We start from the raw sequence: 25,276 nt of genomic DNA, 5'->3' as shown, positions 1-25,276 counted from the left end.
GACAGGACACCAATCTTGGTGGGACAAGAAGTATCTTCCAACTTCAATCATTGTGTACTTCTGCAATGACATGTTAAAAGTGCTCTGGATCATTTCTAACGAATGATTGCATTGTTACCTGCAATTATAGGCAAGCTACTTTAATATGTTTTGCATGCTTGGATTTTTTTGACGCTCACAGCATTCTAGGACATTTTCCCCAGGTCATCAAAATACATGGTTGCTCAGCCTAAAAGTTTTCAGGTTATAGATTATTCCAGATACTCAGTGTAAATGTCACACTCTGCTGAGGACATGTTTCCACTCTTTGGCAAAGGCACTGCAAAAAGTAAATAAATTAACAATATGAAAAACAATAATGCAAAAGTGACAGGGGCATGAAGCACTTTAAAAAAACAAACAGTTTTGATGGTTTATTCCCACAGCTACTTCCCATAAGCCCAGGTAAATGGTGGACAGTTAAGAAGATATGTTCTCTGAGCCCTTCACAAATCAAGCAGACATACAGGCAAATAAAGGATGAAACAGCTTATACACCCCTTCAGAAAAAAAGTACCTTCTGTTATTTTATTTGACACAGTTTTCACAAATGTCCCTTCTCTCAAATAACTCCAGAAGCTTTTGACTACAGATCTATGGTTGATGGTGTTATTACTTGAAGTATTCACAAGGGGTTTATTTATCTGGTCAATTTTCTAAGGCCTGTAGGATTTTCAAAAGTACAAAGTATTAGGCTGCAGAATCAGAAAACTTAATGATTAATTATGAGCTTGATACCATGCATTTTGAAAATTGATCTGGGTTTCCACTGACTTATTCAGGTATCTAAAACGTTAAACATTTGTTGCAAGACCCTGATTTTATTCTCTTTCACCAAAAATTTGCAGAAGTTTTTGTGGGGTTGTATCAATATAGAAAAATGAGAGTTAAATCTCAGTAATTTCAACTGAATTGTGTTCCTTATTTGTAGAATAATCACATCACTGACAGTATTGCTGTTTACAGCAAATCCACATAGGACCATATAATCAACATCTAATTAGCCCTACTTTATGTTATATTTGCTTAACATTAACTTTCTTAGAGCTGTAATTTTTTCCTTTAACTATTATAGCAGTTGCATTTTAATTACAGTACTAACAAAAAGCTCATTAACATCACATAATTGGCAGTGTTTCCAACAAAACCTGAACTAATTGAGTATTTTCTGAAGAGTTCCCATCAAAGTATAATTTAACCATTACAAACAGCTTGGCAACTACATTTACATAAAGATGTCTGAAAAATATTCTCATGTGCAGAAAATCAGATTTGATATCGACATTAACAAAACGAAGGAAGCCGTTACATAGCAAATCACTTCTACATGTTAATGATTTTGGCTAAACCCCATGTTTTTGTCAAGGGTCAAATGAAATGCCTTGCTTTCCACAGGCAACAACCAATCTCTTGGAGTTAGGAAGCAGCCAGCTTCATTTTCTTTTAATTTTTTTTTTTTTTAATTTTTCTGTAGGAATTTTACTCCAGAATTCTTTTCAGGTTATTTAGAACTTACTTGCTAATAGCAGAGCTGAGATACTGCGTTAGTTCTTAGACAGTAGGCTAATTCAGATTTTTTTAAACATGTGGCCACCTAAAATGGATCTCCTGCCAATTATCTTGTTCACATTCTTATCTTATGACTGAACTCATCTAATTACTAATCAAAAAAATAGATGTGATCCCATCATTACTAGCTTCCAGAGTTTTTACAGGATGCCCTAAAATAGCTGAACTGGAAATTAAACAAAGAACAACTGCATATTCCTTTGAATCTTTCCCCCCCCAGTATGGGATGAATGACCCTAAAATTAACGTGAATGTTGAGGTGATGAGTAAAAACAGGTTGAAATGTCTTACATATTTTCAAAACAGACTGAAAAAAACACTGAGATAAAATAAATACTGTGAATGTCCTGCTTCCATATTTAAACCTGAATATGGGGTTTTGCAGAAGAAGGGCTTCAAATAGGAGCTAAATATAATTTGAATAGAGTATTCAGTAATTATCTATATACAGCTTCAAATATTATGTTCCTATCTCTGCTTGGATTCTTTCCAGGAAACTGGAAATATACATAAATTTTGAGAATCTAGTTCTTGTTAGGATGTTAATTAGTTACTTGCACTGCTTTCTTTGTCCCTGCCCACTTTACAGTTATAGTTAACAAATGTAATTATATTCTTTTGGCAGCATGCCTTCACAATGGACCACCTATCTTTGGAATGCAGAATGTAGTTTAAGCAAGATGGCAATAAATGCACATGCCGTGTTACATTCTGATTTTATTTTTTGCTATCAAACAGGTGTTAAATATGCCAAAACATGTATTAGCATAACATCTGCTAATATACAATCTCCAAAATGAATGTAAATATCAAAGTATAAACATCAGAGATCCTGATGTTAATTCACCTGAAAACGATACTACCTGGGCACTACTATCATGGCATTCTCTCAGAGATGTATCAGATGACACAGCATTCTCTGAGTAGCCTACCTATTCTGACAAAGAAAAACACTGTTTGAGGAAGTGGGTCATATGTGTGTAAAGATGTTTGCTGGAAAGTCCTGGAATTCCATGGTTCTGGTCAGTGTACCACTGAAAAAGAAAGAAAAAAGAAAGTCAAAAAACACACTTTCTCTTCTCAATTCTAGAATAATTAAAAAACACGAGAACTTCATTGTATTATCATATAGAAGAAAAATGCATGCCTCAAATTAACAACTTCTTAAATACTCTGATATGATAGGATAGAATGGAATGGTTTTGAACTGAAAGATGGGAGATTTAAGAAGGTTAGATGTTAGGAAGAAATTCTTTACTTGGAGGTGAGGCGTTGGAACTGTTTGCCCTGTGAATGTGTTCAAGGCCGGGGTGGATGGGGCAGCCAGATCTAGTTGGTGGCAACACTGTCCACAGCAGTGTTTGGAACTAGGTAGCCTTTAAGATCCCTTCCAACCCAACTCATTCAATGATTTTACAAAGAGCAGAGTTGTTCTGTCTTCTTTTAAAGAGTAATTGACACCCTTGGAATGTAAAATCTGCTTCCTTTATACTGATTGTATTTGCCAGAAATTTAAAAGTAGATTTTTTTTTCCGTGCTCCCCTGACTTCTGCTTGTTCCAAAGCCTAACTGTTTTAACATATTTTTTTTCTAATTTTCAACCTCAGTGTGTTTGTGTAGTTTACTTGTTCTTGTACCAAATTTATTTTAGCTTCAATAGCTTTTTTTTTCCCCTCTGTATTTGTCCTCCATTGTATTCATAGGCAGCAAACACATAGTTTTTCAGATTATATTTTACTAGACTGTTCTGCTTTCATATAGTAAGTCAAACATGTTCTCCAGATTATCCTAGCATTACTGAAACACCACCACAGCTGAACAGTAATGACTGAAACTGCACACAGCATTTCATGTACTTTTCCAGATACTTGAGAAATGGTCCAGGTTTGCTAAATATCACTGCAGACTGGAAACATGGAATGCACTTGTAGAAATAACAAGTACAGGGGGACCCATGCTGGATCCATGTTCAAGGTGTTCATAGACCTGGGAAAGTGATCTGAAGCAGAAGGACATTATATTTGATAGCATGCATATTTTTTTGTCACTAGTCTGGAGAAAGAAGGTGCAGAAGCATAGATAAACACGTAATTCAGTGCTACTTTCCCTCTGTTCATTCCTCATTTATATCCTGAAACCTCTTGCCTACGTGTTTTTCTGTTTGCTGGCATCTTCTTCCCCAGGCAAATTTTGCAGACCACTCATTAGTTTTTTCTTGTCCTTGATATACTGTTTGGATATCTCATTCCCTTTCTTTACCGTGTTTCACCTTCTGCCTGTCACAGGCATGTCAGGTCAAGATAGAATCCATCAGAATCACTGACAGTTTTGGTCCCAAAACCAGCTCTTTCATCTTCCTTGCTTTTATTAACTATCATCCAATTTTAGAAAGAGGTTGGATTCTCATTCTTCTCCCTGACTCGTTTTAAAAGCCTCTACATTACACTAGATAAAAGAGTTCTGTTAAAATCCAGAGAGCGCTTTGAGAAGAGCAAGCAAATCCTTTGAAGAATAAATGATTTGTAAACAGTAAAAAAACACAGTAAAAATTGCCAGACTTTGTTGAACTGGATTCTTAAAAACATCAACAAATATCAGATAAGCTTATTGATAAATGCTATAAACCACTGTTCAAAATAAAAAATAGTCTGTTATTTACCATTGCCTGGAAATCCACCTGTGCATTAACCAGGGCTTTTGCAATTTGTGCTGAGTTCTGAAAATGTACATTATCTGAAAAAGGGAAAAAAAAAAAGATTGGCTGTTGAAATGTGTAAACACCACAAAGCATAAAATTCTAGTGCATTAAGTTGTGTCCACTGACACAAGCAATGCAGTTGACATAACTAAGAATGAGCAAGCATCTAATAATATGTTGTACGGAAATATACCAAAGATCTAAGTACTGACCCTAATCAAAGGCACAGAAAGATGCTTAATGTTTTTCAAACAAAGTGATTCTGGGTCTGTATTTGTACTACCATTTGCAAACCTCACCATCTGCTGTTCCATGAATGAGAAGATACTCAACGTTTTGGAAATTCTTTGCTCTTGCCATCACAGTTGAATTCTGTTGAGATGAAAAGTGAACAGTTCAGCAGCTTCAATTTAAACTACTAAGTCACAGAATTGAAAGGCTTAAATTACACTGTGTAACAGCAATCAAACAGTTGGACTGGTATAATAAAGACAGAAGTGACTTCATCTCAGTCTGAGATCAATAGAGACTAAATACATTTATGGTCACTTCACAAAAAGCACAGTACCCACTATGTGTCATTCTCTGAACACTGTAATTCCTGGCTACAGAGGGCAGCTCTATGAAGGCAGTTTGATATTGAGCATTGCTGATATTTGGATTAGGACAGAGAACAGACTCTGAGAACATAGAAACAGAATGGCTTAGGTTGGAAAGGACTTTAAAAATCATCTAGTTACAAATTCTCTGCAGTAGGCAAAATTGCCATTCACTAGATCAGGCTGCCCAGGGCCCCATCCAACCTGGCCCTGAGCACCTCCATGGATGGGTTATCCACAGCTTCCCTGAGCAACCTCTTCCAGGGCCTTACTTCCCTCTGAGAAAAGAATTTCTTCCTAACATCTAACCTAGATCTCCCCTCTTTTAGTTTAAAGCCATTCTCTCTCATCCTATCACTATCAGACCATGTAAAAATTCAGATTCCCCTTCCTACTTGTAAGCTCCCTTCAATTTCTGTAAGGTCACAGTTTAGTCTCTCCAGAAGCCTTTTCCCCTCCAGTCAGAGCAAGCCCAGCTCCCTCAGACTTTCTTCATAAGAAAGGTGTTTCAGACTTCTGATCATGATACAAAATCCTTAATAGAATGTTTTCTCTAACTTGTCCATGGAAGTAGAATTCAGGTTTAAGGCAAAAAGAAAGAATTCTCACCTTGTAGTGTTCAAGATTATCGGACTCTACAGGAAGACCCATAAATCGTTCTGTGTAGATAGATGCTGTGATATTAAAAAAGAAAAAAGCTGAAGAATGCAGATTGTGCCTTCAGTGACGCATACAGAATTGAATGTTTATGTTAACTATATCTGTTCTGCTTGATTTCCTCATAATACAACAAATCTAAACATATTAAAAAATATGAACGATAGTTAATGCTTCTCCTCCTAACAGTCCTTGCAGAAATAGTGGTTGATATTCATCTGTAGAAAAAAGATTTTGTGGATAAATATAATTAACTGGTGTTACTTTATGCTACTGGTTTGAACTCCTGAAGTCAGTTGAATGAGTCAAGTTGAATAATTATCAGTGTGGTGGAAAGGTGACACAGACTACTGTTGGGAGAAAAAAAAAAAAAAAGCAGAATTCCAGCCTGGGATTGCATTTTTTCTTTTTCCTACTGACTTACGGGTTAACAGGAAAAGATAGAAGCTTGCATTGAAAAAACATTACAATTGCTTTTCAGTCTCTGCTCTGTTCCTTTGTCTAACTACCAGGAAGTTTGTTAATGGAATTGAAAATAAAACCAAGCACAAATAACTGAACACTATGTAACACCAAGAACCCATTAGGAACAGCTTCCTTTGAGCTGACTGTATATTTGTAATTTAACTGAGAGCAGTTATGAAAATCTGTGCAAAACTGATGTAACAGCTGTCACTACAAGAACGTTATTTATGACTATCATTGAAAGGGTAACTGGCAAATATTGAGTTCTCAAGCTGCAGTATTATGAAAATTCTATTTATTAATAAGTCAGGGCTTTCTGATGATGAAAACCTGACATCTTTCTCTCACATAATAGAAGTGGTGGCCACAGTTGTTCATAAAGAATTGAGATTGGAAAGGAACTTTGGCAGTGATTTGGTCCTATCCTCCTGCTCATGGAGGGTCTTCTAGAGTTGGTGGTTCATGACTATGTAGACCATATCCAGATAGCTTCTGATGATCTTCAAGGTGGGAGATTCCACAAACACTCAGGGCAACCTGTGGCAGTGTTTTACCCACACAGTAAATATGTGTTTCCAGATGAACCTCATGTTTCACTATGTGTCCACTGTGTCTTGTCTGGGTGTCACTGAAAAGAGCCTGTCTCTATCCTCTTTGCACCTTCCCTTCACATATCTATATACACTGATAACATTCCAAGTCTCCCTGTCCCTTCCTAAACAGAGAAGTAAGCCTCCTGAAGATATTTTCTAATAAACTAAGTGCAGAAAAACCTAAGTAGCTTATCTTTTATCAAAATCCTTTATCGTTCAATGAAAACAGAAAATGTGCAATGTCTGTTGTCAACACAGTGTCAAACAACCATATTGGGCTTGAGTTTTCAATAAAATAAACTCCTTTTGAATTGCTGGCATTTCTACAGCATTTTGAGCCAAATTCTCCACTCTCTTCTACCAGTATAGCTACAACAAGTCCACTGAGGTCAGCAAGTATAGTATTATAATGACTAAGTGGAAGATTAAACTTGTCAATTACTGAAGAAAAAAAGAGATAGATTGAGAATTTTAATAAAGCAGTCACATATTTAATGCTTCTAACTATACATTGTCCCTGAATGTAATCTGCCTTGTAATTGTTCAGCTGCTGTATTAACTCTGACAGAAAATGGAGGTGAGAAGGTTTTTGTTTTTTTTAAATTATGCTCCAAAATTTAATCTGTGCATCTAAAAGAAAGCAAGACTAAATTTAGATCTTCTAGAAGCCAGTATATCCTCTGACATTATGACTCTGCTTGGAGTCTCAGATATGTAGCATCCTGTAGTTTTGCCCCTAACATAGTTCACCATAATACTAATACGTTCTGTTTGCCAAAGCTCATGACTAATGACTTTGTTCTGCTTCCTTCCTTCCTCTGGGAGTACCTTTGCCTGTCTAGATTTTCCTGTATGCTTTTAGCAAGATTCTTTAGCACTCCCTTGAAAACTCAACAAAAGTGAGACTTTTGCAAAAATAGTGCTTAATGCCTGCATTCTAGAAATAATTTTGTGATCATGAGTGAAAATGTCTTCAAAAAAATTTCATGCCAGGGAAAACATGAAGACTCTGCTTCCTGTGTCATACAAATGTTTTCCCCTTTGTTTGCAAAACACCATAAATACAAGGAATGTCTGTTCTAGCAGTCAGGGAAGCAACCCTTTCCATTTAACCAAAATTTTTTCTCATAACCAAGACTTCTTAGCAAACGACCATATGCTAAGTAAATGTGTTCAAAGTGCTACATTTTGCTCATTGAAAACATGCATGGCATGATTCTTTTTTACACTAAGGTTCCTTTACACCATGCCAAAAGCTTGCAGGTCTGCAAGTATGAGTATGCATCTGCTCTATTCACACAGTACAGCCCTGAGTTTATACTCCCAGAGCTTCTTCATAACTGTTTAGAGTCTTAGTCAATAAAAATTAAAAAAAAAAAAAATATGTCTTATAACATAACAATAGTGGGGGCGTGGCTAAGAAAAACTTACAGGGTAAATATTTAAAAGTAAAAAATAGGAATTCAGACATTAATGTGTCTCTCTTTCTCACTGCTTTTTAGAAATAGCTTTGCAATCATCAGTGATAGTCATTCCTGATAAGAGTTCATTTGCAGATGAAGTTGAAGTGCACTATGACTATATTACATGTAGAAAAACAGTTCAGCTGTTTCTGAACTCAGTGATACAATTTATACAGGATTTTGAGTATGGTGGTTTATCAAGAGGGCTTTACACCCTTACACTTACAGATGTGCATTTGGAATTGTGACAAAATCTGTTCCAAACTGTCAATTGCAGTCTGTTATTTTCAGTAAGGAAAATGTTAAACTTAAGGTCTTAAGAGTTTTATGTCTAGGTAATTGCACTGTCTTAAGTTTCGTATTGACATTCTCTGTCAATGAATTCATTTAGAAAGTCATTAAATGCTGCATCTCTTTCCAAGTCAGCTTTTATGACAAGTTTCCATACCGTAATATTCCCAGCTGGAAACAGGAGCCACAGCAATTCCACATTTAAATACTCCACTGCCAGATCCAAGTGCCAGAGAAGTTACATATCCACCATAGGACTAAGAAGAAATCAGAGACAGTTTAAAATTATTGTGAAATACAATTTTGTTCTCCAGATCAAATTCATATAAATTCATTTAAAACTAAGTATTTTGTCAGAGAACAAAGATTTTTTTTTTAACATTTTGATTTTAAATGGATCTGATGTAATTCTTCCAGAAAAGATAAACAGTAAAAAGAATAAAATACAAGGTCTTTTTAAATGATAATCAGAGAAAAATGAACACGTATAAAGAGTTGTAAAGTGTTAATGAGTGGCTGTCGCTACAGTTTATTTTGTTAGCTTGCCTGTTTCTGCTAGTTAATCTATACGGATTTACCTGGAGAGTGACTAGAGGTGGCTAACATGTCTGGCCTCCAATCCCTTTTGGCATTCCTTACAGTACTGTCCAAAATCCACAAGACCCTTAGGCATTGCTTATCAGCTTGCTCTCCTGCAATTCTCTGTTACACTGAAGATACTAAGCAGGATAGGAAGCAGGAGTCCAGTAATGTTTGTGCATTCTGTATCTAGACATTCATGATGAACAATTGAGCCAGATGGCCCTAACAACTTAAACATTTCTATAAGGGGGCTGTGTGGCATTTATGCTGCCCTTTAAGTTGTCTTAAGCCAACTCTTTACTAGAGAGGAATAAGGAGAATTATATGCAATTATACTTCAGGATTATTTCCAGATAAATAAAAATAAAAAGATAAACCACTTACCCAGCCCCATATTGCTACTCGTTTCTCATCAATAAAACCCATTTCTATAAACTTTCTGAGGAAAAGAAAGTGATAGAAATAAATGCATTACTGCAAAACAAGATTGTTAATACTATAACCTATTTGCAATAAATATTTTTCTCACTTTTTTAAACATCATATCAATTTCAGCAAATTGAAAATCAGCATAACATATCTGATTTCTACAAAACATTCAACTAACAGACATTTCAGAGGAAAGGAAGATTTTTTTCTTCGATAAATAAAAATAGCCAAAATGAATTCACATAATAATTTTTGCTCCAGAGGATAAAATGAGGACTCTACGGAACTGACTTCTTTTAAAGAAAGTGTTTTTTTTTTTTTTGTTTTTTTTGTTTTTAATACTTTATATCTACCTGGATATACTGTCCCAACTCTCCAAATTAAGCTTCATACATTAAGGAAAGTATTGGGTCAAGACTGAGAGAGAAGCAAATAGGTTCAGATAAAGCCCAGGAGATACTTAAGCAGTGATTAGCCTTATTTTACTAGGAAAATCACAAATGACAGGCAATAGCTAAAACATCCAATACAGTCTGGGTGGAACCAAGTTAGATAAGCCAAAAAGTGATTCAGCTTTGTTATATTGCTGTCTTGACCCATGGGGTTCCTCCTACAGTAAAAGCCCCTCCAAAATCTTCCCACTAGAATATATGATTGATTTTCTCTAAAAATCTTGCATCTTAAACCATGTGTTAGATCAGAAAGATGGAATGCAATGCATTTAACTGAATAAAAATTTAGGCTAGGTGCTGACAGAAAATTGGGAAGTGTGAAGGGTGAGGTCATTTTTTCACAGCTTGTCTCAGCAAATTCTGCAACTGCAGAATCAGATTCCCTCTGTCTCTGGCTTTTTACGTCCAAGTGACAATTCGGACTAATTTCTCTTTAAACATGTTGCTGCTAAAAGATTCAAGAAATACAATAGAATTATGTATTACACTGAAAAACATAGCATGATAAACAGATACTCTGTTCTATTTATCACTGAAAAAGGTAATGACATGTTTATATCACTGAAGTGGAAAATAAATTATCACAAAGCAGGAACAGACATCCTCCTTATATACACTTGTAAATGCAGGCAGTGTTCTTAAGCAAGCAGAAAAGGCAGTGGAATCCTGGACTTCTGCATCCAATTTTTAACTGCTGGTTAGTACTAGGCCCATTAAATTGGGAGATGTTATCAAATACCTGGAATTATATCCACGCTCTGATAGGACAAATTCAAGATCAAAAGAAAGAATAAATTTCTTATTCCCATACTAAAATTCTTACTCTCCTATTCTTGTGGGATTTAAACTAAACACTTTAAATGCTCACTTTAACACTGCTACTGCATCTGTAAAGTTAACAGACAGACTTGCTTTACAAGACCTCAGCTTTCTCTCCCCTCCAAAATCTCTGCTTAAGGACTTGTTTTTCCTTTGGAACTGCTTTTTTCTGTGCAGGGTTGTAGGTTGTGGGCAACAACTACCAGAAGACCTCAAACGTTCTGTTTTTTATAAGCATTTTAAGATGACATGGAAAAGCCAGTGTCACAATTCAATTTTCTTAAAAACTTCACTTCTGACTTTTAGCTAATAGCTATAGCTATGGCCCACCACTGGCTAAGATCACTGGATCTACAGCTAAATTCTGTGGTGACTGAGGTAGGTATCCCCTACAGGGAAGACTTCAGAATAATTGAAAATACATTAGCTTACCCCTCAGCAGTGATGTTCACATTTCCTTAAGCCTCCGATGATGCCCTTACAAAATGAAAGTGCTGAGATCCAAGTATGTATTTAGTAGTACATGGATGTAGTACACCACATAAAACCACACTGACACCAAATATCCCACTAACATCTTATTTCTACAAGTTTTACACTTTATTTCCTTATTTTCCAGCTCTCTGATGAAAGGTTCAAGAGTGCATTTAGTATGTCTTTTTTCCATACTACTTTTTGTAGTTTTATTGGGAAATGCTCTACTTACTTCACTGCTGAGATTTGATCCTCAACTTCATAGACTCCTAGTCTTCGATAAACTGCATGCAAAACCTTGTCACCTTGATAAGCTGTTCCTCTGCCATCTACTAGAGCAATAATAATTCCCTCTTTGCTTGCAAGGTAAGTTATCCAGCTAATGCTAAAAGTGTGTTTTACATTCTGACTGCATGGTCCTCCATACCTAAAAGTAAAAATTAACACATTTCAAACCCAGATGTATAAATGAATAACAGACACTGGACTATTGATAAGTATAAATTATATTTTCTCAACAAGTATTTTGCTAAATAACTGTGCTTCAGAGAGTCTGGTAGGCAGAAATAGTAATACTAGCATTTTCATAAATTCATAAAATTTTACTTTCTAAAATTCATTTAAATCCTTAATGTCTTATGCATTAGGCAAGTCCCATTTGTTTTAGTTGAGAACAAGAGGCATGACATCCGGTATCCATCCTAGGGGGAATCCTTGGAAGAGCTATATTTCAATTTTTAATTATTTGGGTATAGAAATTAAGTGTTATAGCAATTTTGATGCCTTTTTCCCCCCATCATTCTTTAGAATCATAGAATCACCAAGGTTGGACAAGATCATCCAGTCCAACCACCCACCTATCACCAATTTGATCTTCACACGTATTACACATTAACAAAGAAAAACAACAGTGGAAGTATAGCTCCGTATACTTTTTAGTTATTACTAGACCTTTGTTTCAGTAGAGAATATTACAAACTGTGGGAACTGTAGGCTGAACACACCCCACATAGCTGGGCAACATGGATACACTATTCACGACAATGATCTAATAAAAATTATCATTTGACCTCTAGGACACAACTGACTTTATCTTCTGCTCTAAATTTCAGCCAAATATATTTAGCTTTGTTGGACCTTTGGAACATCAAAAGATTAGGTTTTTTTCCCCCACTTGTAAGAAAATGAGGTAAGCTTTTATATTTTCCATATTGACAAATCCAAAGTCAATACATTCAAATAGCTTCAGGATAAATTGAAGTGGCAACAGAATTAGTAAATCCAAGCAAAAAATTACATGCTTTTATTCTTTTCCTTTTTCTGAGAAGCTAACCCTTGCCATGATAAGATAAATATTGAAATCCTCACTGATTTTTGTTAGGTTGAATTTCTATTCCAGAAATATATTAAAAATACAAACAAAATAAAAACATTTTTTTTTCTTTTGAATAATAAAATAAATAATGTTTGAAAACATCTTAGGTTTCCTTAATTATGATGATTATATTTATGACAAAACAGCAAAATTGAAAGAAAGGAATTGTTACATACACCTGAATAAGCAGTGGGTACTTCTTGGATCTATCAAATTCTGGGGGTACAAGCATTTTGTACCACAAAGCTAGAAGAGACATAATCAGAGTTACATAATTAATGGTTAAAATGATTTCTCCAAGCACAATCCATAGTTTGATGCAATGGTAATGAAATAGCAAAAGAAAATTAATCAGCACAAACTGTGGAATGTATAAACTGCAAACCATAAAACTCATACAAGTAATTGTTTATACTGACTGTTCAGAAATAAGTGTACATTTTTATTATTGAAGTTATGCTATTTATAAAATTATGACTTCACCTTGCAGCAGGTTTCTAGTTTTCCAGCTGTCTAAAGATACATAATTAGGAATGCAACTGTTAAGATTTTGAGAAATGAGTTTTGGAAACGTTATAGTGATTCACTACTATGGAATATTATTTGTAAAGTTACTAAGAAAAACAGCAGTGTATGCAAGTCATACACCATCAGAAGTTATAAATGGCAGTTTATGTTTCACTTTTTATTACCACCATACTATAATGTTTTTATGTGATATTTAAACACTACATCAATATTGTAAACATACTTTTAATTGCATTATGAAGAAAAAATGTGTTTTAACTTTTATTTTATTAATGGGTACACTGAGGCACAGATAAAGTGGTCACTGTCAGAAAAGGCAGAACAAGGGTCTGATTTCAAATCTAAAAGGCTAAGAAGTTTGATCTATTAAAAAACTATACTTACTATAACAAAATGAAGGCAAAATAAAAAAGTTAGGAACAAAAAATATAACAAAAATTTGTAATCCTTACTTATACCATCCACTTCAAGTTTATTAATTTCTTCTTTTGGCAGTATGATCTCTTGCAGAGCAGATTGCAATTCCTGGTTGTCTTCTAATATTCTGAGCTCTAAGGAAAATAAATGTCCAAATTATTAATTAATTTATTTGTTAATTTCTCTTTCTTAAATGTGATTTGTTTCATGTTATTAGAAAAGTAAGAAAATTTGTGAAATTTACAAGCAGAATAATGAAATCAGCTTAGACAGTTCAATTTGGGTTTGCTCAAATAACTGAATAAAAACAAGGCACTGGAGTTACCATGCACAAATACCCCCTAGTTTTGTACTTATTTTGCAATGCAAATAATTTCACACACTAGCTGTGAATATTAGAGTTCTGGATGTTAGGAGAAAACACTCTTCTCCTGCACCATGTCCTCTCTTGCTTACCATAGGATTTTTAATTTAGACTCAGAGACTGTTGGGCAGTATGGTTAAGCCCATGCATATTTGTGAATATCTTGTTTCTGGGCTAACACAGAATATTTGGAATCTTATGGGGCTGAAGCAAATCTGTACTTAACTACTATATTTTATATTCTCAGGAAGACACTAGACACACCATATAGTAGTCCTTATTAATGTATTTCTGCAGACTTAGAAAGCTTCCTATATTGTGGGTTTTTTTTTTCCCTACGAGGTATTTTATTTTTTACCTGAAGCATTTGAGGTGCAATTTACTGTTTTATCACTTTAAAATCACTACTTATATTTTAGTTAGTTTCTAGAGCAGAATGCAGGGCTATATATTATGAATTCACTGTGTATTATTAGTTTTATGCTTTTTTTTTCAAGAGTATTAGTGAATTAATATTGTACATAATAGAAATCTATGACTTTCATCTATATTTTCAAAATGAAAGAGAATATTTTCTAGACTTCAGGAGATTTTTCCTTTGTTAGTTTATCTGTTTAGTTGTTTGCTTTTTTTTTTAGTGGAAAGCATTTTTGTTTTCTGAAATGCTGAAAAAGAGAAGAACTACTATGCATGTTTTGAGCTAGATTATGCTCGAAAAATGGCAGATATATAACACTAGAACATTTTCTTTCAAAGTAATCTACAAAATTGTCAGAGTCAAGTGAACTTTCATGGCTGAAATATCCTAGCTTTGGATAGTCATGCAAACACAGCTGATCCCCATTCCATCCTTCCTTTCAAATCTGAAACTTTCCCCTTACCACAGATTAATTGTAGTCATGCTGAAGGGAACTTCCAGATTGGTCTCTATCATTTTAACAATATGATTTCTGCTAAAATTCATGAGTGACATATTTTCAAAATGCTGCCAACTGCAATCAAAGCGATCCACAATGTCTCTTTCACAGCTTGCAATCCAATCCATGACAATTAGTTTTGCACCATGGAAGAGACTATGAAAGCAGAGGACTTAAATAAGATTAATACACAAAAGGTCATGTAAGAGGTCAAAGAAGAGCCTAAGAGTGAGGCATCATGAAACCATTGGCAAAGATTCTTTAATTGGGATTCTGCATCTGGGATTCTGCAACCCAGCAGAGGTTGAGAAATGCCTATCTATATTTAGGCACTTTGCTGCATTTCATGGAATTCCTATTTTCATAAGGAAGATAGATATTAGGGGCTCTTGATACACAAGGTTGGGGAGGGGAGGAGAGGAAGGGAAGGGAGGGGACTGGTGGTTGTGGAAGTCAGAATGTTTCTTGTTGGAGTTTCACTTTTGTGTAAATATATCTCCTCTGAAATAGTTATTTGAATGGATATTTTTTCTCAATTCATTTGAAAGATCTTTTGCTCTTCCCTGGTATCTGTTGATGGCTGCAGACCATCCAAATTCTAATTAGTACTGTACAGTATCCAAAAGTAAAAAATCCAGGTACTACACTGAAGTCTATTGCATAGGGTAGGGCTGCTTCATGAAAAAATATCAGAGAATATTGAGCTGTGAAAAGGGATAGTTTTGAAGTCAGAATAACTTATTCTTCAAAGTCGGACATAAAATTTGATAGAAAAAGAGTTGCCAATATTGATTGCATCTGTAACATATGAACAGATATAAGGATGTCATAAATTTTTTAGACTCAGGAAAGAAAATAAAGACATAGTTGTATAAATGGATGTTTGGATTTTGTTAATTAGCAAAATAAGAAAGACAGTAGATATTTTAATAACACTTATACGTATACAATATGAGAGGCTTCTTGGTCACAATCCTACATTAGAGGATTACATTAGAGGATCTGCATATTGAATATCAAGAAATACAATTGTCCAGAAACAGGCAGAATATTTTCAGTACCTCTATCATTCTCATTCTCAAAAAGAGTAGAAATAGGAATCCCAGGACCTGTCATATAATGAAAGAAAGGTCATTTAAAGTTTGAAGCCAGAATTTGGCAATAAGATATAGATTATATTAATGCTGGTAACTGACAGGAATTAGAGATCTTAAGATTTAGAATGGTACAAGATTGTGTTATCTATTCAATAGACCTCTAGTCTTTACTGCACAAAATACATAAGGTACTGTGTGTGTTTGCAGACTTACATAATAGAGCTGTATTGCATAGCAAACATAATAGAAGTAACTTTGAATCTACCAACAAACTCTTCCACCATAGAGATGAAGTGACATCTAGTTAATACCTGAGATGCGATTACATAAGATGACTGTGGAATTAACACTGGGAAACATTCTTCTGAGAACATGTCACACCATATTTGTGAAGCTGACTGGCTTTCATGTGGTGATGACCTTACAGACTATTTTGCGCAAGAATGATTGAAAGGTATTGTTATTAGCCACATTTGGTTGTCTGCTTAACACAGGTTCTAAAAAGTGTTCAGCTAATCATTCAGTGCCAAAGAACAGTAAACATTATATGAAGAACGCAAAAGGAAAATCTCAGACGGTTTCCCCCCTGCTTTTTTTGGACTGTAACACTGATCTTGATTAAAATGGATGAACACATTCCTCGTGATTCTGTGTTTTAAGTGTTTTCAATAATTCCACGTTTTGATGAATTGAAATTTTCTAATTTCTGTTATTAAAAATATTTTCAGGTAGAAATTATCCAGCATTTCTATGGCTGACAGATTTTAATCATTTCAATTGGGTAACAAATTGTAATGGTTTCTCAGCTACATTTGATTACATATTTTGGAAATCAATCCTTTTCAAAACCCTGCTCTTGCTTCTGCAAGAACAACTTCGATGAGTCAGCTTACAATCTGTTTTGTGCCATAGAGGATTTTCAAATATTTGTTTTTATTCTAAAAATCCCAAGCTTTTGAGGAAAAAATTATAAAAGAAGTGAAATACTTGTATTTCTGAAAAAAATCCCCAAGGTTTTTGAACATGGAAAAAATTGAAGAAATATTTTCTGGTTATAGTGAAACGTCTATGATTCCTCAGGTCATTGTGTTAACTGTTTTTAACTGTGATTTTGATACATTTGACAGAACAATTGGTTATATGATTGTTCCCATGCTATACATACCATAACAGATCAAGGCATAATACTTAGAGCGTTCACTGAACCTTGCTGTATAATACTGGCATCTCTCTTTCCGTAAATTGCAAGTAATGCATAGTTTTCTGATAGGCTTACTTCCAATACTAATTCTAGGAGAAAAATAAAATACAATTATTAATTTTGCTACAATTAACTTAATATGCGTCTGCCTTGTGTTCTGGAACATAGTGTACTTGGAAAAGAGTTCCTTTTAAAAATAAATGTTTTCCCTTTTTACTAGTTTTTTCCTAACAGCATATTTAAAATTTGGATAGTATTTCTCAACTCTTAGATATAATGAGGTCATAATTTAATTAAAATAGCTTGAGAAATTGCACTTTAAACTTTCTGAAACTAAATTCTGTTATTGAAAAATCCACACTCACCACCTGGTATCATTAATTCAACATTGATAACACTTACTTGTAAATATTTCTTCTTCCTGGATAGCCTTCAAATTCATTGCTTGAGTAGAAACTGTGAATTAATTTAATAAATAAATTCACAATAAATAAAAATTTAAATTAAATAAAAAATTAATAAATAAATTCAAACTAAATGTTAATAAATAATTCATAAACTGATGACCTGTAGACCAGCATCAAGACAAAAAGATATCTTGGAAGTTGACTTACACTTTCTCAGGTCGTTGCTAATGATGGAAGATTAAGTTAAGCTTACACGTCTTTCATCTTACTAAATCTTTGCTGAAACTCTCATTAGGTAATAAATACACCAAATAAGTAAGATTTCTGCCTTAATTCTTAAGAGTTAATCACCTCAATTATGTAAGATGTATCTAGCTATATAGTAAATGCAATGAAGAAACAGCTCAAATTCAATGAAATATAATTGAAATAATTGTTATTTGTATGAAGGTTAACTAAATTCTTAAAATTAAGTATTAAGACTCCCAAAAATGGGCAACTGATAATAAATGGAAAGACTGAGGGCAATTTTCAAAGAATCTACCAAAAATGAACCAAGTTTGCAAACCTGTATAATGCCATTGCATATGAATTTGTTGTGGATGCATTCAGTTGGATGCAATACATTTATTGGTAGTTATAACCTGATGAGTTGACAAAAGGCTGATGTGTGTCAATGATAAGGTATTGCTTTTATTGACTAAATACTCACAATCTATACTCTTCTAAGTGGTACTTACATTGCATCATTTGTTACTCTAAAAATATATATTGCCTCCCATTCTCCACTTGTAATTTGGATTGCATTCTCCTGTGAGGCAAAATATATGAATTACTGATTATGGCAAAATTATTTCATAAATTCACAGTACATAAAAGTAGAAAATGTAGATTGACTTACAACAGAGCCATTGATGTAATGTATATGCTTATAACCATTTTTGTCACTAAATATTTTGTAGTATGAACTGCTGTCTGAGGTAAAATATGGTGCAGAAACAAAGAACTGAAACAAAAGAACATGGTAGGTCAGATGTAAGAAAGTGTCCAAGCTGTTTAATAGATTATAGTCTAAAAATTAAAAATAACAACTCTATTTCAAAACTTCAGATGGAACAGTTTACTTCAGAAAAATGTTCACCGATTATATGTATTCTTATTCAGTGTAAATGCCAACTTCTAATCTGTCATGTCAGCTTTTTTAAGCTGATAATACAAATATCTAAAGTTGCCTACAATACAGGATTTCTACTTGTATAGTGGAAAAATTTGTATACTCTGAATGAGCTGCAGTCATTTAAGAATATTTAATGATGATCCAAAAAAAAATTTTTTTTTTCTGAATGAAACTAATGTTTGTAGACTGTACCAGACTGGAATCCTGAAAATTACAAAGGTTAACTGATTCACTGAACAAAAATGACACTGAGTGAAACCAATATCCAGTCTTTCCCATATTATTATATTAACATTTAAGAACAGATTATCACAGATGAAGCCAATCAGATTTTGCTTCCTTTCAAACCATCAGCTCCTTACTGTCAGTCAGATACTGCAACTGTAAGTTCTATTTTCAAAATATGAGAACAGGACGACTCGTAAAAAATTCTAACAGCACCAAACACTTCTGAGTGGGTATGAATAAAAGACAAACTGATTAAAAACCGTGACCAACAGCTAAATTATTTGTGAGTAAGCTAAGATTTCTTAATCTTTGTAATCTCATAAAGGATAAAGCAGGAATTTATGCTTGTGTACCATTTCCCTAACTGTATTAAAAACCTGCCATTTCTCTAGAGAAGAAGTTAAAAAATGAAGGGGACCAAGGAACTAATCCACTTAAAGGTGTATTTTTTACATTAAAAAAAAAATCTCTTCAAGGATGGCATACTGAAAATTGGCGTGCTCAGTTAAGTCCATTGAAGGACATTTAGGCACAGCATGCAATTCCCCATACTGAATTCTGTTAATTTCACCTGTATGAGGAGTAACATAAGAATTAACACATTTATAATCTCTGAAAGCTAGCAGCCTAACAAAACACAGAACATCATAAACCATCTCAATCCTACAGTGCAATAGGTTTAAGGCAGTAGCATGGTATGATTCTCAATACTGCCTTGTCATTCATTTCTTCATAGTAAGGATGATAGAGCACTGGAAAAGGCTGCCCCGAGAGGTTGTGGAGTCTCCTCTGGAGATATTCAAGATCTGCCTGGATGCCTATGTGTGCAACCTGGTCTAGGGAGCCTGCTTTGGCAGGGATTTGGACTAGAGGATCTCTAGAGGCCCTTTCCAACCCCTAAAATTCTGTGTGATTCTGTGATTCTGACTCAAAACAACACTGTGAAGATGCAGAAAATTGTAAGTTCCCATTAAATCAAAACAGAGTACAAGAAAACCTACTCCGCCTGCCCATCCTGTTTGACTCTCTTCTATGTGCTGTTGATTCTGAAAAACAAAATCAAACATACACTCTTAAAGAAGTCTCTACATTAAAATTAATCAGATTATGAATAGGTTAAATCAAGTTAGATTTAAAAACTTCATCTAAAAAGTCTCCCCTAAAGGAGAATTTTAGAATACTTGCTATGGTGATTCAGGAACTTGAAGAATGTCCAAGGTAAACTATATTACTGTGTTAATATTATAATGCTTGCTAAGTTACTACTGTAACTTTGGCATCAGACCTAAGTGAGATACAAAGCAATTGTTTCAACCTTACACAACATTTACAATGAAAGCAAGGAATAACAACCACTTGGATACAGGAATTTTTGATTGAAAACAGCTGAAATAATTTCAGGAATAAAAATCCACATTAGATTTTCAGTTGGCTTGATATACGTCCTTCTGTTTCATAGCAGTCATGTTGATTTATACCAGAGGATGATGACTACTAGCTTTTAAGGCCTATCTTTAAAAGTAAGCCTTAAAAACTTTAAAACTACCAGGTAAATAGTTTGGTATGCAAGCACTGAAATTCACACAATAGTGCAAAAACACTTAGACACCTGGAATGCTGAGAAGCTTAGCTATTACTATTTCCTTTGGCCTGCTGAGCATTCTGGTAAATGATGAGAAAACATTTTTCATCCTCTGAAAACAGGCAACTATTTTGGACCGAGTTATGAATTCAATTATTTTAATACCTTTATTGATTCAAGTTATTTCTTTTATGTGATAAGTAATTCTGGTTTTGTTTCAAAATAACAGATATTAGAATTTGGTGCAATCTTGCAAGATAATTCCTGTTTTGACTACCTGAATAAGATCTTTTCTCATTCTGCAGTGCAATAGCAGGGACTTCCAGTTGCATCATCAGTCCCACTGAAGTCAGGAAAAACAGCAATTTATACTTCAAACTATCTCATATCCACACAGTGTAAAATAACTTGAACTAGTATGGTGCATTGAAATCTGAGGCTCTCCATTTTTGTTACTCTGCCTAGAGGGCATTTAAAGGCCTGATTTTCAACGCTTCTTAAAATCTCACAAAAACGTACTTCAAAGAATTGGAGACTGACAAAAATCACACAGCAAAAACCACCCAGATTATAACATTCTGAGAAGAAGAACATAAATTTTTAACTCCTGTAACATCTTAAAGATGATTTTTATGAAGTGTTATGCTGAGCATAAATGGATCAATCCCCCGTTCTTAGAGGTGCTTTTATATTTTTGTTTGTTTTAGTTACAAACTTACAAAAAGCATACTCAATGTTTTCCTATGATTTTTTTTTTACTGAAGAGTCCTTGTTGGATGGAGCAAGTGATTCAAAATTTGGATACTATAAATGCATTTCTTTTGTTTCCTTGTAAGCTTTGCTTTATAATTTGCTATATAATTTTTTCATTTAATAAAATATTTCTTCACAATCCAAATTAAGTTCAGCAATTTTGCTTTCTGAAGAATGTCTTTTTTACGTGTTATTAAAGTTCAGAATTATGTTTTTTTCCTTCCAACACAACTGTCTGCAAATTGGCTTATTCAAGTGAAAGTTGCAGGTGCTTGCTCCTTGGAATTCTGTTCGGTATTCTGTAAGTGCTGCAATGAGCTATTAAATTAGTAGATGGATTTTTTTTCTTATTAAGATAAGAAAAATGGGAAGTACTGTTTCATATCTGCATCATAGATTTATTTATCATACTTCAAATTAAGGTTCTCCCATATGAGTATTTCCATGACCTCTATGGGATTTTTCTGTTATTAAAGCATTTGCAGAATTTAGAGACTTGGCATATTTATAGTAAACCCTAGTTTTTCAAATGCATATTTAGATGCCTAGCTTTTACTCACATAAATAGTTCCACTGAAGGCATACTGGCTTCTCTGGGTTATTCACATGAGAAAGACTTGAACACATGAATATTTTGATGAATCAACACTTTAGGAACATCTTGTGGATTATACTATGTTATTAATTGCTAGTACATAAAGCCTAGTACATTTATTGTACATTAGTCTCTATTTAATCTGAAATCAAAAACAAAACTACTTTTGCTGATGTAAATGCACAGAGATATACTTCCTAACAGCAAATAGAGCTAATGCAGCACTCCCATCTGTTCACACTCCTTCAATTGGCCATTTGTGCAAACTGTAATGTGATAAAAGCATTGTATCGCTGTATAAATATAGAATTATAGAAACGTCAGGAGTGATTCCATAAATAAGGTTTCATGGATAGATGCAATTAAACAAGGATCATGAACACAGTCCTGCAAAATATTAATTGTACTGGTCTGGTTCCAGCAAAGCAATTAAGCACATGCTAAATTTTAAACACTTAGGCCTACTGCCATAAATTAAACTGCTTACTTGCTTTAAGTCGTTTGGTAAATTGTAGTAAAACTCAAAATTCCTTTATCCATTTTTTATATATTTTTTAATATATGTTTTAACCATTATTAAAATGTGAATTATTTGGAGGCGAGATCTTGATTTAGTGCCAATGTACTTGTATATAGAAGCAATAACTCAAGAAAGACACCAACTGCCATAAATATATATTTTACCCTAATAGACTCAAATCATTTCTCTGTGTAATCAATAAAAGTTTTGAATGAACAGGACCTTGGCTTCCTTTCAAATTTGCAGCAATTGTCATATTACAAAGGAATAAGTATTTTCAACTTGGAAAGGCTATGCCAATAAACCATAAGTTTACAACATATAAGTTATACAGAAGATTATATTAAGTATTCTATATGATTCCAGTTTTGAAAATGAAGAGGCAAGAAGGAACTAAGCAACAATTCTGAAAGCTAATCAATAGTACTCTTGTTATTTTTATTGCTTTGTATTACTTGAACCTCACAAAAAATATATTTTGGTGATTTTTTGTGCCGTTGCAATTAGAATTTATTCATTCTTCCCTCAAACAGGATTTAAAATACTGAAGAAGTTATCATTATTAGCTGAAATATGAATATGATTAAACACTGGGAAACAAAATTATTTTCCTAAAGTCACAGAAATATTAAATGTACTTTCTGAGTAAGTCAAGAACAACTTGTGTATGATGAATAGATGTTAAAAAATAGGACAATTCAACGGAAAGTAGCACATGCTAACTCCAACAATGTATATTTCTGACTTCATTACCTCTGGACAGTCCCAAGTATTTGAATCTTCTTTGAAGTCACAAATAGCTAAGACTGAAAAATTCTGGATTCTCTTTAGCCATTGAACACAAATTCGATTATCTGTGACCCAAGTAAGCCAAGTAAAATAATGATCACTAAAAAATAAATGAAGGAGAAAGAGTGGTTATTAAAGAGCAGGAATACAGAAAAAATGCTACAGACTATAACCCCACCTTGCAGCAACAAATCTTCTATTCTATTAGGAATATATATATCTATATTTTGTCCTTTGTAACAATATATCATATGGGCAGACAGAAACAATGTATATTCCTATTTGTCTTCTGATGCATCTGTGAGACTAATACGGCACTCCACCATAAAAAACAAAAACAATTCAGAGTTTCAAGCATTTCAAACAAGCAGACAAAAAGCGTTCTTTAAAAAAATCTGATGACATTTTTGAGGACACAATACCTTGATGCTATCACTGCAGGAACTGGCACCTCTTTAGGACCAAATACTTCAGTGTTAGTAGTGTCTACAATAAACACTTTAACAGTAGGATTTTTAGCACCAGCCTTCAAAGAAAATGTATGAGGTTATTCAAACCTAGATAAAATTCAGATGTAGGAAAAAGACAACAGTTTTTGTGGGAAAGGAAATAGATTACAAAATACTTATTCAGTTGAGTAAAACATTGCGCATGTGACCCAGTAAGATCTCGTGACTCTACAGAAATAGTTTGTTATTTAATTTTGCACCATTTTATAAATAAAGAAGAAAAGCTTTGGAACAGTCCAGTTCTGTGCCTTTCTACTCTGAAAATGTAATGCTCGATGTGCAGCATGGATCTCTGCAGTACTCAGGAACAAAACTCAGCTAACAAATGAATACTTGCCATATCTTTTATTTCACAGAAATGATAAAAAAAAGGTCTCATAACTGACATAGCATAGTGGAAAAAAACAACTTGATAGTTACAACATCACAGAAAGTAAACTTAATTGGAAAAAAAAGGCTTGACCATACAAACATGCGCTTTCATGCAGTTTTTACTTACAAGAGGAATGCTATTTATTTCATCAATATTATTCAATATCTACAGTTTTGAGTGTATTTAAGTCTTTATTACTTGGGCTAAGTTTGCTTTCATCCATTAATTTAGGCCACAATGGATTTAAGCACTGTAATACAAACATTTCTTCAAGCACAACTAATTTTACAGTTGCCATAACATATTTCTCAACAGAAAGAAAGTCAAAAGAATGATAAATTTACCTTGGGGTATGGGATAATTATTTTTCTTGGGTATTGGTCCTCACCAAAATACGAATATTCAATTACTGGTATGTCAGAATCATTAAATTGGACATATGCTAAATATTTTCCACTTGGAGACCACCACAATGCATATTTTGTTGCTAGCATTTCCTCTGAGGGGAAAATAATAATAATAATAATTTGCAATAGTTTCTCAGTGTAATTAATCTATCTTCTAACGTATTTTATCATTTTACTCTTACCAGTGTAGATATGTGAAAATTTATACTAGATAAATATCAAGACCTGCATCAAACATACTGGTATACACCTCAAATCTGAAAGGTCTCAGGAACTCCCAAAACGTGCACAAATTGCATTTAACTCACTTGGATTACTCATGTGTTCATTATTTTAATATTTTATGCATTGAAGTGCCAAATAAACAACCAACCTTTAAACCCTCAACCACTATCCACACAGTAAAATGAGAACCAATTTATAAAGTTCTGAGATAGTTTCAGTTACTAAATACCCTGGATTTTGCTTACACAGAATGAATGCAAAATTCAGTCACTGTATGCTAATGTATTTCTAGCTATACATATTCTTAAAAGTAGTAATAGCTTATTAAAAACAAACAAACAAACAAAAACAGCTGGAGCACACATTTCCAGGTGCTGTTTTTTTTTTTTTTGCAAATTCCACAGGCATATATTTACATAAATCCCTTGGAGAATCCATCTTACCCCTTCTCCAGCTTTTGCTTCCCAAGTAGCTCTCTGAATCTGCTGTTATTGGGTAAATCTCACAGGCAAAACGCATCTGCGAAGTCCTTCTGTGTATAAATTTCTACCCCTCTCTCCTTCTCTGTAACCCTGATTCTTCTCCTGTCCAAATTAAGAACTAATCCTATATCTCTGCCAATGTCTCACACTCCCCTCTGGATGTAAACAATACCTGCAACTCTGTTACTCTTCTCTGGTGA

General features: G+C 33.9%; 1 protein-coding gene across 2 annotated transcripts in view; it reads right to left on the bottom strand.

The window, feature by feature from the left end:
• FAP (fibroblast activation protein alpha) overlaps nt 1-25,276 on the bottom strand; it is a 38,399-nt gene continuing 13,123 nt past the window's right edge. Inside the window, exons 9-26 of one of the 2 annotated variants that reach the window (XM_065751019.1) lie at nt 24,307-24,461; nt 23,503-23,606; nt 23,045-23,180; nt 19,843-19,887; nt 18,338-18,442; nt 18,177-18,247; nt 17,432-17,485; nt 16,994-17,118; nt 15,793-15,840; nt 13,486-13,584; nt 12,682-12,751; nt 11,363-11,557; nt 9,341-9,395; nt 8,532-8,631; nt 5,515-5,579; nt 4,606-4,678; nt 4,268-4,341; nt 1-2,642 (exon numbers count right to left, since the gene is read on the bottom strand). In XM_065751019.1, the coding sequence (XP_065607091.1) occupies nt 2,541-2,642; nt 4,268-4,341; nt 4,606-4,678; nt 5,515-5,579; nt 8,532-8,631; nt 9,341-9,395; nt 11,363-11,557; nt 12,682-12,751; nt 13,486-13,584; nt 15,793-15,840; nt 16,994-17,118; nt 17,432-17,485; nt 18,177-18,247; nt 18,338-18,442; nt 19,843-19,887; nt 23,045-23,180; nt 23,503-23,606; nt 24,307-24,461 (1,676 nt within the window). In that variant the 3' untranslated portion in view covers nt 1-2,540. The remainder of the gene's footprint in view (nt 2,643-4,267; nt 4,342-4,605; nt 4,679-5,514; nt 5,580-8,531; nt 8,632-9,340; nt 9,396-11,362; nt 11,558-12,681; nt 12,752-13,485; nt 13,585-15,792; nt 15,841-16,993; nt 17,119-17,431; nt 17,486-18,176; nt 18,248-18,337; nt 18,443-19,842; nt 19,888-23,044; nt 23,181-23,502; nt 23,607-24,306; nt 24,462-25,276) is intronic. The other variant, XM_065751020.1, reaches the window with a different exon arrangement.

This window comes from Cyrtonyx montezumae, unplaced genomic scaffold, assembly GCF_038088225.1.
Source record: "Cyrtonyx montezumae isolate F1298 unplaced genomic scaffold, pur_monq_1.0 scaffold_7, whole genome shotgun sequence".
NCBI lineage: Eukaryota > Metazoa > Chordata > Aves > Galliformes > Odontophoridae > Cyrtonyx > Cyrtonyx montezumae.
Note: the sequence above shows the minus strand (reverse complement) of the source record. Positions and strands in the feature narration are given on the sequence as shown.